Source organism: Elephas maximus, chromosome 20, assembly GCF_024166365.1.
Source record: "Elephas maximus indicus isolate mEleMax1 chromosome 20, mEleMax1 primary haplotype, whole genome shotgun sequence".
Taxonomy (NCBI): domain Eukaryota; kingdom Metazoa; phylum Chordata; class Mammalia; order Proboscidea; family Elephantidae; genus Elephas; species Elephas maximus.
Genome location: NC_064838.1, coordinates 44914267 through 44930029, shown reverse-complemented (window position 1 = coordinate 44930029; position 15763 = coordinate 44914267). Strand labels below are relative to the sequence as shown.

The window sequence follows — 15763 nt, the reverse complement described above, 5'->3', positions numbered from 1 at the left end:
CCATTTATGGATGTGGTGTGGGCTCCATGACCCTGCCCCTCACCTAAATCACATATGCCATCCAGGGTGGGCCAAAGGCCCCTTTCCCCGAGGGACTGCCTGTGATCCCACTCCACCAAAGCCCCACCTCTTCCTACGGTGATAGGTCCACCAGCACTGACTGGCTGAATTACTCTCCCAGGTCTAAAAATAGAGATTTTATAACTCTGGGTGAGAGTAACCTGTTTGGCAAGAAGATCCACTAGGAGCTCTAAAGTGTGGTACCCCATGAATAATAGTAGCTAAGACTTACTGAGCACTTACTGTATGCCAGGCGTTTCTATCTGCTTTATGTAAACTATGTCATTCCCATGGAGTAGGGATTATTATCATTTTTATTCCTATTTTAGAGATGAGGAGGTCAAGACTCAGAGGGGTTGAATAACTTTCTAGAACTCACATAGTGGGGCAGAGAAGTCTTAATCACTATCCTACACAATCCTCTTTTCTTGGTTTCTCTTTTCTAAAGGAGCATCCCACTGCCTTTTTCATGCTTGGAGGTGAGGAAGTGGCTCAGAAGTTAGGAGAATAGAGTTAAGATCTCTGGATGAGGTCAGAGCAAGGCTACTGCTACCTGTGTCTTGTGGGTAACTATACAAGCACTACTCAGAAAACATCCAAGCCCCTGTTGTGGTGAAACTGAAGATGCACCATGCAGATGCTCCTTGGAATTGAGACTTACTGTCCCAGCTGTCAGCTCCTTCAGGTTTTGCCGCAGCTGCAGAGAGCTGCCTGGCTCAAGGTCTTGCTCTTCCCAGAGTGGCAAACATCCAGTGATTGATGGTGACAAGGATATCACAGTCCAGGCACTTCAGGCCATTCATTCCAACCTAATGCAGGATAACTCTAAGAGGCTGAAACTTCGTCAGGCCTGCACTGCAGTTTACTTCTTCCCAGTCCTCTATCTCCTTCCTTCCACAATTGTGGAACCCTAATAACTACCTTGCATTCCAAACTCTGTCTCAACATCTGTTTCTGGAGAACCCAAGCTGCAGCACCTGTGCATCAGGGTAGGGACACTTCTGGCCATCCTCCCTGGGAGGGAAGTTGATCAGAATTTGCCTGGTTATCCAAAGACTCTTGTTCTTCCTGTGGGAAAGGCTAACTCTGCATCCCAACTTTTTTAATACCATGACCTCCAAGAAATTATATTTGTGCAGTTCACTGAAAGAAATGAAGGAGGCTACTTGGGCTAGGAGAATTGGTCTAGAGTCTCTCACTGCTCCAGATAATGACCAGTTGCACTGTGGAAAGAGGGAATACATGCAACTCATTTGGAACACATGTTAAGTTGGCTCCAGACCAACTTAAAAGACCATAATGCTTTAAAGAGGGTGGCTTCAAAAAAAGGCATACACATATGCACACTCACTAACTGGCCTTGATTATGTACATTAAAGACTTAATTGTAAAACGCAAAATTATAAAACTTTTGATAGAAGAATATCTTTGTGATCTCAGATAGGGAAGGATTTCTTAAATGAAACATGCAAAAGAGCAAACCATAAAGAAGACTTATCATTGCACCTACATAAAAATTAAGAGCTTCTATTCATCAAAAGACATCATGAAGAGACTAAAAATACAAATCATAAGCTGTGATATTAACAATAATATAGTAATAATATTAGCAAAATATTCACGTTCAGAACATATAAAGAATTCCAATGAATCAATAAGAAAAGTCTAGCAATCCAGTAGAAAAAAAGAGCAAAAGACAGGAAAAGGCATTTCATAGGAAACAGAAATGGCTATAAACATGTGAAAGGATCCTCAGCCTTATTAGTAACCAGGGAAATACAAATATCCATTATTTGCAATGAAAAATGAATGCGTTACAGCTGCTCATATCAACATAGATGAATTTTTAAAAATCCAATATTAGTAAACAAAGCAAATTACAGAAGAATATGTGATTCTATTGTCAAAAACAGGAAAAACTAAGTAATGCCAAGAACAAAACTATAAAGAAGAACAAGGAAAGAGTTAACATAAAATTCAGGATATGTTTTGGGGGAGCAGGGAGTTGCAATCACAGAGTAGTGTGGAGGGGTCATTAAACATGCTGATAATATTCTACTTCACTGGTAAGTGGCCCATGAGCCAAATTCTGTTCACTACCATTTTTATATGGCCTCTGAGCCAAGGTGGTTTATGCATTTTTAAATGGTCGGAGAAAAAAACTGAAAGAAGAGTAGTATTTTGTGATATGTGAAAATTATATGAAATTCAAATTGTACTGTTCGTAAACATTTATTGACACAGCCATGCCTACTGTTTGTTTATGTGTTGTGCCCTTCCCCCACCCCACCCCCCAAGTCTTTCCCCTGCTGGAAGACAGTTCTCCATGGGTCCCTCATCTTTCTGCATGTCTTGTGAGAAAAGGCACTAACTGCCTTGTTCTGGACTATATTTTCAAGGATACTTCTTGTATAGTGAGCAGCCTGGGAAGATGTAGTGTCTTCCTCCAGAACAAAAGGCAGGCATGCACACAGCCAATTATAAATGTTTCCGGTTACCTAATCTCAGGGTTCCTCTTTTGTAACACAACCCACAGCATAAGCAGGTACTATCTGGGTCTATTCACATCACCCTGTGAGAACTGGGGCTCAGGGAACTAGCACAAAAAAATGCTTGATACTCTTGCTAGTACTGTGAGTAATAATCTATCCTTTGTTTCTGACCCAGGAATCTCGTGTTTTCTACCAGCATCCATGAAACTGTGGCAGGGTAAAATCTCAGCCCAGCATCCATGAAACTGTGGCAGGGTAAAATCTCAGCCTTTCACAGTTCTTGACACGCTCCCCACCGCCCATGTTTACAGATGAGAAAACTGAGGCCCAGTGAAGGGAAGTGTCTGCACCAAGGTCACTCAATGATGAAAAGCAGCACTAGCGCAAGATCTCATTTTTTCCCAACTCTCAGTCCAGTGCTCATTCCCTGCCTTCAGGCAGCTTCTCAGGACCTCACCAGCCTCTGAAAGACCTTAGGACTCTACCTTGCTCCCTGTTGGGCCTCCCAGACACACTTTGTCCTTACCTCTCACATTACATCTGAAGGTTTGACCGACCACTCCGGTATTATTCTCCTTCTTTGCTGGCCACTGATAAACATAGATGGTTGTTCTGGAAGATCCAGCATCCAGCACGATTCCATACTGAACAAAAAGGGGAAGGAAGAGTCAGAAATGGGCTGGGCCTCAGAGCAGCCTGGGTAGCCAGGCCTCTCTGGGGATTCCTTTCCCCAGCTGGCCACAGGGAACCCCAAATACCTTTGGGAGTTCAATCTACATCACTTCACTTAGATAGGGCTGGCCAAAAAAAGGAAAAGATTTTCTCTAAACTAACTTTGTTTCCTTGGACTGTGGGGGAAGGGGATGGAGTAGGGCAGGTCAAGTGTTCTAGGGTATGGTTCTCAGCCTTGGCTATGCTTTACAATCATCTGAGGAGCTTTAAAAACTCCCAGTGCCAAGGGTGCACCTCAGACCAATTAAATCAGAGTATCTGGGAGCAGACCCAGTCATCAATTTTTTTTTTTAAGCTTCCAATATACAATCATCGTTGAGAATTAGTATGCCAAGGGTCTTGCGTACAAAGATCGGTCCCCTGATTCCCCCTCATCCTGACCCCTGAGGTGGGGCACAGAGCCACCTGGGTCTCAGAAGGGAAATGAATGGTAAGTCACCAGGCTATCCTCTAGTCTTCGTCAAACTTCCAAGATTGTCAGCTTGGGACTAAACAATCAAAAGGAAACTACAGTTGGAAGTTCTCACAAGGGAGAGACATTTTAATATCTGTTATCAGCCCTCAGAATTAAAGAATTTGTACTAAGGAGGAAAAAAAAAAAACGAAATAATATTGGGTAATTGGTGTCACTGAATTGTACAAATGAAAAATGTTGAACTGGCAAATGTAGTGTTACCCATATTTTTACAACAGTAAAATAATAATATTGACATATTGCTCCCACTTTGGTAAAATGTATGTGAACAAATAGTCAGAAAGGTGTTGACTGCACAGGACAAAAGGCTGGGAGTCTTGAACTGTCTTGCCCAGCTTGAGGCAGGCACCAGAGAGCTTCACCTGAAGGTTTGGCCCCGCCCAGGCCCTCGACCATATTCCATCAGGAAAGAACATGTATTAGCAGCCTGTGGGGACTGGAATCAGCAATGCTGACCTAAGCCCCAGCATCTGGTTGTGCCTAGAATCAGCCCAGGGTAGCTAGAGGTTTTTTGGATGGTAGCCTTTTCCTAATTCTGTCACCACTGGGTTAGCTTAAACCAGGGAAAATGAAGGTGCATTCTAGAGGCAGGCCAACTGGGATGCATTCTCACCTTTGCAGCCAGGAAAGATGCCTCGCCTCTCTGGGTTCTCTCAATTTTAGAAAATTTATTTTCAGAAATAAATAGGAAATTATATGCCTGGCACTTAGGGGATGTTCAATAGATATAGGTTATGGAGCCCTGGTGGTACAGTGGTTAAGAGCTCAGCTGCTAATCAAAAGTGTGCAGTTCAAATCCACCAGACGCTCCTTGGAAATGCTATGGGGCAGTTCTACCCTGTTCCACGGGGTTGCTATGAGTCAGAATCAACTCAGTGGCAATGGGTTTGTTTTCGTTTTTGTCACATACAGAAAAACCAGTCAAACTAAATAGACAAAATAAAAATGCAAGAGATAGAAAACGAGGAAAGAAAATGAAAAACACACCTCAAATCACACTATTACTTTAACTCCTTGTTATACATCTTTTCAAATGGCCTTCTGTGCATATACATACATGCGTACACGTGTTTAGATATGTATCTTCAAGTCAACATAGGATGATACTATGCACTCTTTTTTAAATTGTAGTGAAAATACATATAATCGAACATTTGCCAAATAAACCATTTTTACATGTACAATTCAGTGACACAGATGACACTCATCATGTTGTGTAACCATTACCAGGATCTTTTTCCAGTTATTTCACCATCATTAACAGGAACTCAGTGCTCCCTGAGCCTAGTCTTTTGCAATGTTCTCATTTAACAGTATGTCATGAACATCTTTCCCTGCCAGTAAAATATATTTATATCACCATTTTCAATACATTCATCACATCCAGTGTGAGTGTGAGATGTAGAATAGTTTATTTAACTAATTCCTCGATTCTAGGCATCAGAGGTTTCCAACTTTCTACTATTACAAATGCATATTTCATTTGAAATGGGACCAAGCCAAATTTAAAAAAAAAAGTTGCTCCAGCCCCTGAATCACAGCTCCTCCATTACATTGAGATAAAACACCTGGTGTACATTGGTATTGAAATTTGGACGGCCTCTTAGTCTTGGCCCTTGAGTCTGATGGATGTTAACCAGGATCCTGACATGACATCCCCCAAGGCGAACAAGGGGAGGCATTGTTCACGCTATGTCCATGTCAACACTCACAGTGAGATCAAAGCACAGGTCGAAACTGAAGGCAAGAAGGAAAACACGCACCGAAGAGGCCTGGGCCTCCTTATTATCAACATGTTTTCCTTCCTTCCTCCTTCAACTGAGCTAATCACCCCCAAACACTACCCCGGCATGGCACTGACCCAAAAAAAAAAAAAAACCAGAAGAGAGAGAATAAGCGAAAAACTACTCAGAATATACCTGCCTGTCTCTAAACCTTCTTCCCTCCCACCCTTCACAAAGAATGTGTGCTTTCCTGGATGTGAAGCCCAAAGCTGCTGGGCCATGATTGGAAAGAAGGAACACTGCCCATTCTCATGTTTAACTCTGGCTGGGATCCGGCTCTCACCAGTGTCTGGGGCAACCAGAGACTCTGCTCTGAAGGGCCCGGAGGAAGGGCTGACCCTCTAGGCACCTGATCTGATGCTAGCAGGTCCAGTCTTAAGGCTGAACTCTGCTTCTGACTCACACAGATCTATTCCACCATTGTTCAGTGACATTTTCAAAGTAGAATAATCAGTCTTTAACCAATTTTCAGAGCACATTTGTGTAGCTCGGTGGAACTCAATATGACTCGATGAGGAATGAGGGGGTAATGAATTCTACTCAATTCAGCTAGGTGGGTGATGTTTGGATGATAAGTAATAAGTAATCCTCTGTCTAATGTAGTGTCAGAAAACAACACACCTTGAATGTGGATATGAAGACACACTCAGTGGGTTAACCAAAAGGAAATACATAGTCTTCAGTACCAAACCCCACGGTCCAACAAAAGCAAAAGCAAAGGTCATAAGGTCAGGCTCTTAGATTATTACTATCACTAATACTATAACAAGAACACTACTAGTAATAAACATTCATTGAGTATTTACAATATGCCAGGCACTGTACAAAGTGCTTTTATAAGTGTTACCATATTCACTAACAGGTACTATCGTTATCCCACTTGACAAATGGGGAAACTGAGGCTCGCGGAAGTAAATAATTGCCTAAGGTCACATACCTGGGACCAAGCCTGGGGCTAACTAACTCCCAAACCTGTACTAATAGCCTCCATGCTTTCCAATGAGTCCCAAGAAAATCAAGTTTAGTTGGGCGACAGCTTAGTATTAAGATGCCTGATACAGTATCGTAGACTTTCTTTGTCCAGATAAAACGTCCCTGGAAAGCAAACCCTTAGTTAATTAAGCAGTGTGCAGATCTGGCTGGGGAAGAGGTGGACCAATTTGAATAAGGAGCCCAGGGCCTTCTGGAAAGGAAGAAACCAGTTATCCAATTCTTGCTCTCCAACAAGTAGATGTGGCTGATGACCAAGGCTCAATGAGGCTAGCAGGGAATGGTGTCAACATCAACTGGCCCAGTGGTTGCGCTTTTCAGAGTGATGACTAAGTATGGGAGTGTGAACTAAAATAGCCCGTGACCTTGGCACCCAACATATGCAACTAATGTGGCTTCAGCAGGCCCAGAAGGCATCCCTGAAACCTGAGACTGCACAGGACCCATCTTTAATGGTGACATCATGTGACTACAAGAGGCAATGGCAATGTGATATTGATCACATAGGTCTGAGAAGCTCCAGTGTTCTTGAACAATTAAGACTGAGGGTGGGGAGGGAGAAGCCTCAGGAGGAAGCTATTGGGCTTAATGATAATAAAGCAGGTGGGGGCCTGTGTGAAAAATGAAAGCCATGCCATCATGCTTACTCTTCAAGCTGGTGGAGCAAGTCAGGCCAGTAACACAAGGAAAAGGGGACTGGGGACATTTTAGACCCTTGACTGAGTTTTAATAGATCTGCTCTAAAACTCAAAAAAGCCAAGGTCAGAGATAAGCCAGAGTTGGGTTTAACAGCCAGATATCATGACATTTCATGACGGTTTTGAGTAACATTCCAGGGTCCGAAAGAATGACGATCGTGGAGCTGGTCTCTCGTAACCAACTGTCAGCAACACACAAAGACAAAATGGGACTTTGGAAACATAAAAAAAGTCACAAACTATTAAAAAGTCCTCATATTCATTCAACTTCACCCCACCCCCAGTGCACACTGCGAATAGAAGGAGAGAGGTCTTGCAACACCCTGAGAAAACTGCATGTGCACCGGTCTCTTCCCAGAACATCTGTCTTTTCTCAAATGTAATCCACCCAATTAAGGAGAATAGGCCTTCTGAGCCAATCTTCCGAAGTTATACAACTTCCTGTCTCCTACAGCTGTGACTAGGGCCTAATATCAAGACTCTGAAGTGATTAAATTTTTTTTTCTCTGAACTGTGCTAACCTGGGAAGGGTGTGTCTTCTGGTTCCTCTAAACTCTTACTTAAGGCCACTGCACTCTTTTTACCCTTTGTTCTCTGGTGGCACATCAGATGTGGTGAAACCCATATGAAATTGTGCACTACAGATTAGTAAGTAAGCACAAGTAAGCCCGTGCATACCTTGCTTATTGAGTAATCCATCCCTGGCCTGAGCTCACCCTACCCTGAGAACACAGTATGCTAGGAGTGCTAGAGTAACATCTTCAGGGAACAACTCTTAGCCAATGACTGGTGGAAGTTGGTATATCAATACCTCTTGCGTGGAGTAATTCTGAGGCATGTGTTCTATATGTCCTTTGGTAGGGGACAACTCTGAGGTGGATTCTGCACTGACTCTTGGGGTCCCCAGTAGGATTAGGTCCTAGTTGTTCACAGTGGTGACTTGCTACATAATAGGCCCTCTGTTGGTGTCTTACCTCCCGTCTCACTTCCCCCACTTCCCTACCCATTCTTCCTGGGATCCCCCCCCAGGAAAACTACTTACACTCACATCTTTGTCTTAGGTTCTGCTTTTCGGGGAACCCAACCTAAGACAGTAGCACTGAACCTCCTTCAATGGGCCCTTTCTAGTGCCCCGGGATATACTTTTATCTACTCAGTTTACTCTTCTAGCCTTCTAGGGATTTCCTCTACGTTCCTCCAGTATGAACAGAGGACCTACCTCTCACCTCACAGAAAAACTGGAAGCCATCATCTGACAACTGCCTTAACCAGCTCATGCCTAATGTTTTGTGGGGCAGAGGCAAAATCTCATAAATGGAGGCTTTTCCCCTGCCCCAAACTTATTCTCTCCTATCCCTGGCAAACCTACAGAGTAAGGAGCTTCATGCACTCACATGTGGACAGCCTGGACCTCACATCTAAGCTGTTTACACCCCCTGCCAGAAGCTGCCTTCTTCCCTGGCCACCCCACAGACCAGTGGTAAGGTCCTCCCTCAGAAGGAAGTCCACACAGGCCCCTGAAATGGACTTGGGAACATTAGGGCAGGGATTTCTGAATGCCAGGTACTACAGTGTATTCTAAAAGGGGCTTTGGTGGGCATATTCCCTTGTCCCAGGGAGAGAGATGAAGCTCTAAAGTGTGGGCCTGAGGCAGGGCCCCCAGATAGCAGGATCTAAAGGTGGTACTAGTCTCTTATTACCTCCCCAGTTTAACAGACCTTTCTGCATCAGCCCTCAGTTCTACTTGCTTCCCTTTTGTACAGAGGAGGACATATTTTTCTTCCTCTCAGAGGCCAGTGCCTCAGCCTGAGTTCTCCATTTAGAGCTCAGGATCAGGGAGAGGTGGTGGTGGGGAGGGGGGCATGAAATGAAGGGAGCCCTGGCCTTGAGATCAGAAGAGCCTGGGTTTCAGTTCTGGCTCTGCCATCCACTGGTCGAACCTCCTTTTCTTTACTTGCAAAGGGGAGGTCACGGTGCTGATGCAATATAGTTTACAGAGGAAGACAGTGCCTGGAGCTTAAGAGAACAGCTTCTCTAGGCCTCAGCTAATGTCTTTGGACAACCAGATAATTTGTTTTCCTCTCATGATTGGACAGTTACATAAGGCTTTTTTTCCCCCCTCCTTTCTTTTTTTAATTCATGTTATTCATGGTTACTGAGATACTTAAGTAAAATGTCTCATCAAGGAACTAAATGTCATTATCTAAAGGAAATTTTAATTAAATCCTTTAGAAATGTGGTCTCAGAATGGTAGATCTAACCCACCCACAGACCCAAGGCAATATTGGTTTCTTATATTTTAAAATTATTCTATTTCAAGTATAACCTTTGAACAGTCACTAAGAGCAGAAGAATACAGAAAGAACTCCCTAGGGTCAAGTGTACATGCTAAATGAGATTCAGATAACATGGTTCAATTCCCCGGACCCTATGAGTTGGAATCGACTCGACAGCACTGGGTTTGGTTTTTTTTGGCCCTCAAGCCAAAACTGGTTTTTACATTTTTAAAGGGTAAGACAAATCAAAACAAAAAACAAAGAATGTGTGACAGACTTTAAGTGACTCTCAAAACCTAAAATATGTACCATCTAGCCCTTTACAGAAACGGTTTGCTGACCCCTGCCCAAAGTCATTGAAGACCCACTGATTCTCTTCACCTTCCATGTTCTCAGGGAACATCTAGCTCAATTGGCATAATATAGTTTATAAAGAATATGTTCTATATTCTACTTTGGCAAGTAGCATCTGGAGCCTTAAAAGCTTGTGAGCGGCCACATAAGATATTCCATTCATCTCATCCCATTGGGAGCAAGGGAGAATGATGAAAACTAAAGACATAAGGGGAAGATCAGAACAAAGGACTAATGGACCACATCTACCATGGCCTCCACCAGACTGAGTCCACTATAACTAGATGGTGCCCGGCTACCACCACTGACTGCTCTGACAGGGATCATAATAGAGCTGGAGAAAAATGTAGGACAAAATTCTAACTCACAAAAAAAAAAAAAAAAAAAAAAAAAAAAAAACGGACTTACTGGCCTGACAGAGACTGGAGAAGCCCTAAGACTATGGCCCCCAGATGCCCGCTTAGCTCAGTAATGAAGTCACTCCTGAGGTTCACCTTTCAGCCAGGGATTGGACAGGCCCATAAAGCAAAATGAGATTAAGGGGACACACCAGACCAGGGGCAGGGACTGGAAGGAGGGAGGGGACAGGAAAGCTGATAATAGGGAACCCAAGGTCGAGAAGGGAGAGTGTTCCATGTGGTCCCCACAGCTCTCAGCCCAGTAATTCAGTCCCTCAGGGAATTTGGATGTAGCTATGGAGCTTCCACGACCTGGGCTTGTACAAGTTGTGCTGTCTTCCCCAGTATTGTGTACTGTCTTATCCTTCACCAAAGTTACTACTTCTCTATCATCTATTTAGTGTTTTTCCATCCCCACCCCTCCCCTCCTTCTTACCCATCAAAGATTGTTTCTTTTTCTGTGTAAATCTTTTCATGAGTTTTTATAGTAGTAGTCTCATACAATATTTGTCCTTTTGTGATTAACTTACTTCTTGCAGCATAATGTCCTTCAGATTCATCCATGTTGTGAGATGATTCGCAGATTCCATTGTGTGTATGTGCCATAGTTTGTTTTTCCATTTATCTGTTGACGGGCATCTAGGTTGTTTCTATCTTTTTGCTATTGTGAACGATACTGCAATGAACATGGGTATGCATATGCCTATTCATATTTCTCTAGGATATATTCCTAGGATTTGGATTGCTGGATCCTATGGTATTTCTTTATGGTATTTCTATTTCCAGCTTTCTAAGGAAGCGCCATATTGTTTTCCAAAATGGTTGTATCATTCATTTTAACATTTTTTACGTGTACAATTTCGTGACACTAATTATGTTCACCATGTTGTGCAAACATCACCATTATCTGTTTCCAAAGTTCAATCCCTTCACTCTTACCTTCAGTCCTGGTGCAAGGACCTCTTTCTGGTGAATCTGGACAAGTGTGATAGCCACAAGCACCACAATACTCACAAGCAAGACCACCAAGGCAATGATGGCTGAAGTTCGGGAGAGGGCCTTGAACCCTAAAATGAAGACACATGAAGGGAATATAGGAGCCTGACATTGGCATTCTCTATAGAATCCGTGGACTGTGCCCATGCTGTGTGCACAGGTCACTTCCCTGGCTTTAGTGAGACCCAAACTTTTAAGGCAGAGTATCTATTGGGGTCCAATACCCATTTATTCTTCCCCAAAAGTGTGGACTAAAACAGTATTTGCAGGCAGGCATGTGTGGTACTTTTCTGGTGTCTCCAAAGTGTCTTATGTATACTACTGATGGTATCTTAGATAATTTATGATAATATTTCTTTTAATGTGGATTAGAAACTACAGGTTTTCCATTAAAGGAGGTGATAAAATATTTCATTAAAAAAAAAAAAGTTGCCATCTAGTTGATTCCGACCCATGGTGTCACCATTTAAAAATAACTTCAGTTAATTAAGAAGAAATTATCCCAAAAGTGTACGTACTGTACTGTACTGAAGTGATTCCATTAATGTGAAGTTCTAAAACAGGTATGTGACAGAAATCAGAACAGTGGTTACCTGGGGGTTTTAGGGAAGGGATTTATTGGGGAGGACTGGGAGGAAACACGAAGGCACTTTCTAGGGTGATGGAATTGCTTTTTATCTTAATAGCAGTGTGGGGGTATCTGGGTGTATATATTTGTTAAAACTCATCAAACCTTCCAAAATGTTTTGGGGAAAACCTGAAAATCAAAGTAAACCAGCTCCTTAGCTATAATTTCTCTTAAAAAAAAAAATCCTTATAAATTGTCTCTACTATCTTAAAAATATAGACTTTTAGAAGATAAGAACACTCGATTTAGGGGTACAACTTAAAACTTATGTGTTTCACTGTATATAAATCACACAGAATTTTTCTAAAAGACAAAAAAGGCATTCAATTAAAATATTGATCAAATAATAGTCTTGGTAGAACTATAAATATTAATTAAAAAAAAATCCATTGCCATTGAGTCAATTCTGACTCATAGCGATCCTATAGGACAGAGTAGAACTGCCCTGCAGGCTTTCTAAGGAGTACCCGGTGGATTCGAACTGCCAACTTTTTGGTTAGTAGCTGAACACTTAACCACTACACCACCAGGGCTTCCATAATATTCATGGTGGCACTCAGTTGACTAAACTATGATAAACACTGGTATAATAGAAAGATTACCGGATTCAGAGAGGGGGAGGCTGACACTTGCATCTCAGTTATGTCCCTCACCAGTTGGCTACTAAAATTTTAATTAATTAGAATTAAATAAAAAGTTCAGTTCCTGAGTTGTAGTAGCCACATTTCAAGTGCTCAGTAACCACACATGGCTACTGGCTACGATAGTGGATGGGGTAACTGTAGAACGTTTCCATCCTGGCAGAAAGCAATGGGCAGATACTGCCCTATTCCAGAACGTTTACACTTAGATCACCATAACCTATACTTTACCATTCCATTATTTAAGGAGACATGTCCCTAGAAGAAATCAAAGGCATATATGTAGGCCGCCATGGTAGAATTATACTCAGCCCCAGTATCTAATCGCATCACAACACCTGAAGTCATGCGGTGGGTCTCAGTGGCTCAGAGCAGCCAACTTTTTCTGCCCCATCTCATTCCCTGCAGTATAGATGTAGCTCCAGACACCTCCTGATGTCAAAAAGGGCCACTTAACACCTTAATTCACTACCTTGTCAGTGAGAGTATAAACTGATGTATACTGCATCAATGGAGGACCATTTGTCAATATCTATCAAAACTGTAAATATGCATACCAGCTGTTCCCACTTCTGGAAACTGATCCCCCAGGACAAGCCCCATGTGTGTAAAATGACTTATACACAAGATTACTCATGGAAGCATCATTTGTAATACCAACTGGAGGGGGCCAGTCCGACCAAAATATCAGCCACTGTGAAGCTGGCTCTCAGGGCCTCTCAAGGGGTCCTAAATCACTTTTCTGTGAGTTCAGATAAAATACATGAACCAGCTGGGCACCAGTTATCCACAGAGGCAACGCTTTGCATCAGCTTTTAAAGAATGCATGTGTCAGGGTCACTTATAGAGGTTTGCGGGATTTTTCTCCTAACAAAACACAGTGGATAATTTGAGGCTTAATCTGCCAAGTTAAACTTGTCCTTTTGAAGGAATGTAGCAAATTGGTCCATATGTGTGATGTTGCAGTATATGTGGTGAAATTCCAAGGTGTTTTGGGAAAACCCTGAAAATCAAAGGAAACCAGCTCCTTAGGTAAAATTTCCTTTAAAAACAATTCTTATAAATTGCCCTCACTATTCTAAAAAACATATCCTTTTGGAAGATGAGCATACTCAATTTAGGGGCCCAACTACAGAACACAGGATGGTAATGGTGTGTAAGCAGTCTCCTGACCACAGCCACGCGCCTCATCTCCTAAGACCTCAGTGCTTCAGCAGTTTTCAAGTTACAAGCTGTGATTACCTTATGCAAACCCTTGCCCAGCAGAAAAGGTTATTGCAAAGCAAATGGACCAGACCAGGCCCCATTCGTTTAGGGAAGGCAGTTCAGAGCTGCGCTACCATTAGGGCTAGACAAACATGTAATTACAAGGTACTCACCTGAAAGTGGAGAGGGCAGAACCTTTGTCCAGAGGCAGGCGGGGCCCGGCGTATGTGTGTGCATGTGTGCGTGCGTGGGTGGGGTGTGTGTGTGTGAATTCTGCACACATGACTGCATCCTTACAAATTGCCCCTACTAATTTATAAGTGATAACAATGCTGACCCATGTGGGAAGGGGGAAGAAGGCTGCCATAGACAATGTGTCAGCAACAACACTTGGATAGAAATACAGGAAAGATCTGAGTCCCTTAGAATTCATCACAAAATCAACAATATTCTAAAGCCAACCTTACACACAGCTTGGTAAGGGAAACCACAAGGGCCAAATTAATGGATTGTACAAGCAGGAAAAACCATTTAAGTGAAACAAGCATGTTAGTCCTTGTTTTGTGTGGCTTTGATGAAAAGCATTACTTTTATTTGAGGAATGCTGGTAGCGAAACCCAGGTGAGCAACTGAGTCTCAAACCGATGGGATTCACCAAACACTCATTTGCAAGGGACATGGATGAAAGACTGTGGGATGAAGCGGGAGCGCTCATGGGATTTGACAAAACCATGCGGCTGCCTGTGGAGAGATACTAACCTGTTTGCTCACAGGGTTGGCGGGTCAGCACAGTGAACATCCTTTCTCCCAGCTGCGGGTGACAGAACACAGAATGACAATTCATCCATGGCCTCTGAGGCTCTGACTAAAAGTTTAAAAAACTTGCAGAACTTTAAAACACCAACCCATTCCACTCTCTCTACATCAAAACCTCATCGGAGGCCAGATGGACCCGAACCCACAACTTTGAAGATAGACTGAAGCTGGGGCGTAATTCTAGTGTCTCCCCTCCAACCCCCCAAATGCAAAGAATGGAAGGAGAAAAGGTTTCCGAAACTTCAAACTGAAAAAATATATATATATCTCCTCTCTCTTTTTTTTTTTTTTTAGCAGGTATTTCCCCACCTCTACACACCACACACCACCCGGGGCTGAAACAAATCTTTCTCTTGTTATTGAACATTCACAGCGTAGAAACAAGGCTTTTCCTCCCAGCACACCAGAAAGGGAGGTTTCTGTGTACCTCGTGAGCCCGGAGTCGCCCTTTAAAGGCCCAGGAGAGGGTATCTTTAGCTGCTGCCTGGAAATAAATTGCAAGGGGGCATCGAGCCCCTAGGGTCCAGCACGCCCCAAATCGGGGGGTGGGGTGCTATTCTGGGCTGCGTCCGCGCAGTCCCAGGCATCTGAGCGCCCAGCGCATCTTCTGGCCGGTAGAAGCGCTGGGTGAAGCCCCATCCTCCCATCCGGAGCATGGCACCGACCACCTCCCGCCGCCTGAGGATTTGGGGCTCGCGCCCTCGGCCATCTACGGGAACCGGATTCCGTTTCCTTCCCTCCCAGCCCTCAGCCTCGAGCAGCCCCCGGCTCTCTCCTGGGCGGCTCGGCGCAGGGTCCCCTGCTCTCACCTGTGTGCGGCCGCTCGGGGAAGGCAGTGGCACTGCCGCAGTGGCAGCCGGCGGCCAGCGCGCAGGAGGAGTCAGCCGAGGCGCGGAGGTGGCGGGGCGGGGCAGGGCGGGGGCGGTGCAGCCTGGGCCCGGGACCGCCCCTTGTCCCTATCAAAGCCAAGTACCTCTTCACCTTCCCTCTTCTGGTTCCTCCTGCCTTTACCCCTAGCCCTCCGTGGAAGCCGAACAGAGGGGGCAAGCGCCTCATCTCGGAGACGAACCGCTGCCTGCTACAAGGAGTTCACTGCCCCCCTCTCCGTGTCCAGGACAAATGACCCTTCACTTTCCCTCTTCTGGTTCCCTCCACCATCACCTCAATGGAAGAGGAGGCTTCTGGTGTCTGCCCAGGTGGAGGCCCAGTGCCCACCT

General features: G+C 44.0%; 1 protein-coding gene across 1 annotated transcript in view; it reads right to left on the bottom strand.

Moving 5' to 3' along the window:
• ENTPD3 (ectonucleoside triphosphate diphosphohydrolase 3) overlaps nucleotides 1–15430 on the bottom strand; it is a 38871-nt gene extending 23441 nt beyond the window's left edge. The window contains exons 1-4 of the mRNA XM_049862600.1: nucleotides 15356–15430; nucleotides 14490–14541; nucleotides 11199–11326; nucleotides 3079–3196 (exon numbers count right to left, since the gene is read on the bottom strand). Of these exons, the coding sequence (XP_049718557.1) occupies nucleotides 3079–3196; nucleotides 11199–11326; nucleotides 14490–14529 (286 nt within the window). The 5' untranslated portion in view covers nucleotides 14530–14541; nucleotides 15356–15430. The remainder of the gene's footprint in view (nucleotides 1–3078; nucleotides 3197–11198; nucleotides 11327–14489; nucleotides 14542–15355) is intronic.
• Between the last annotated feature and the right edge of the window lie 333 nt (nucleotides 15431–15763).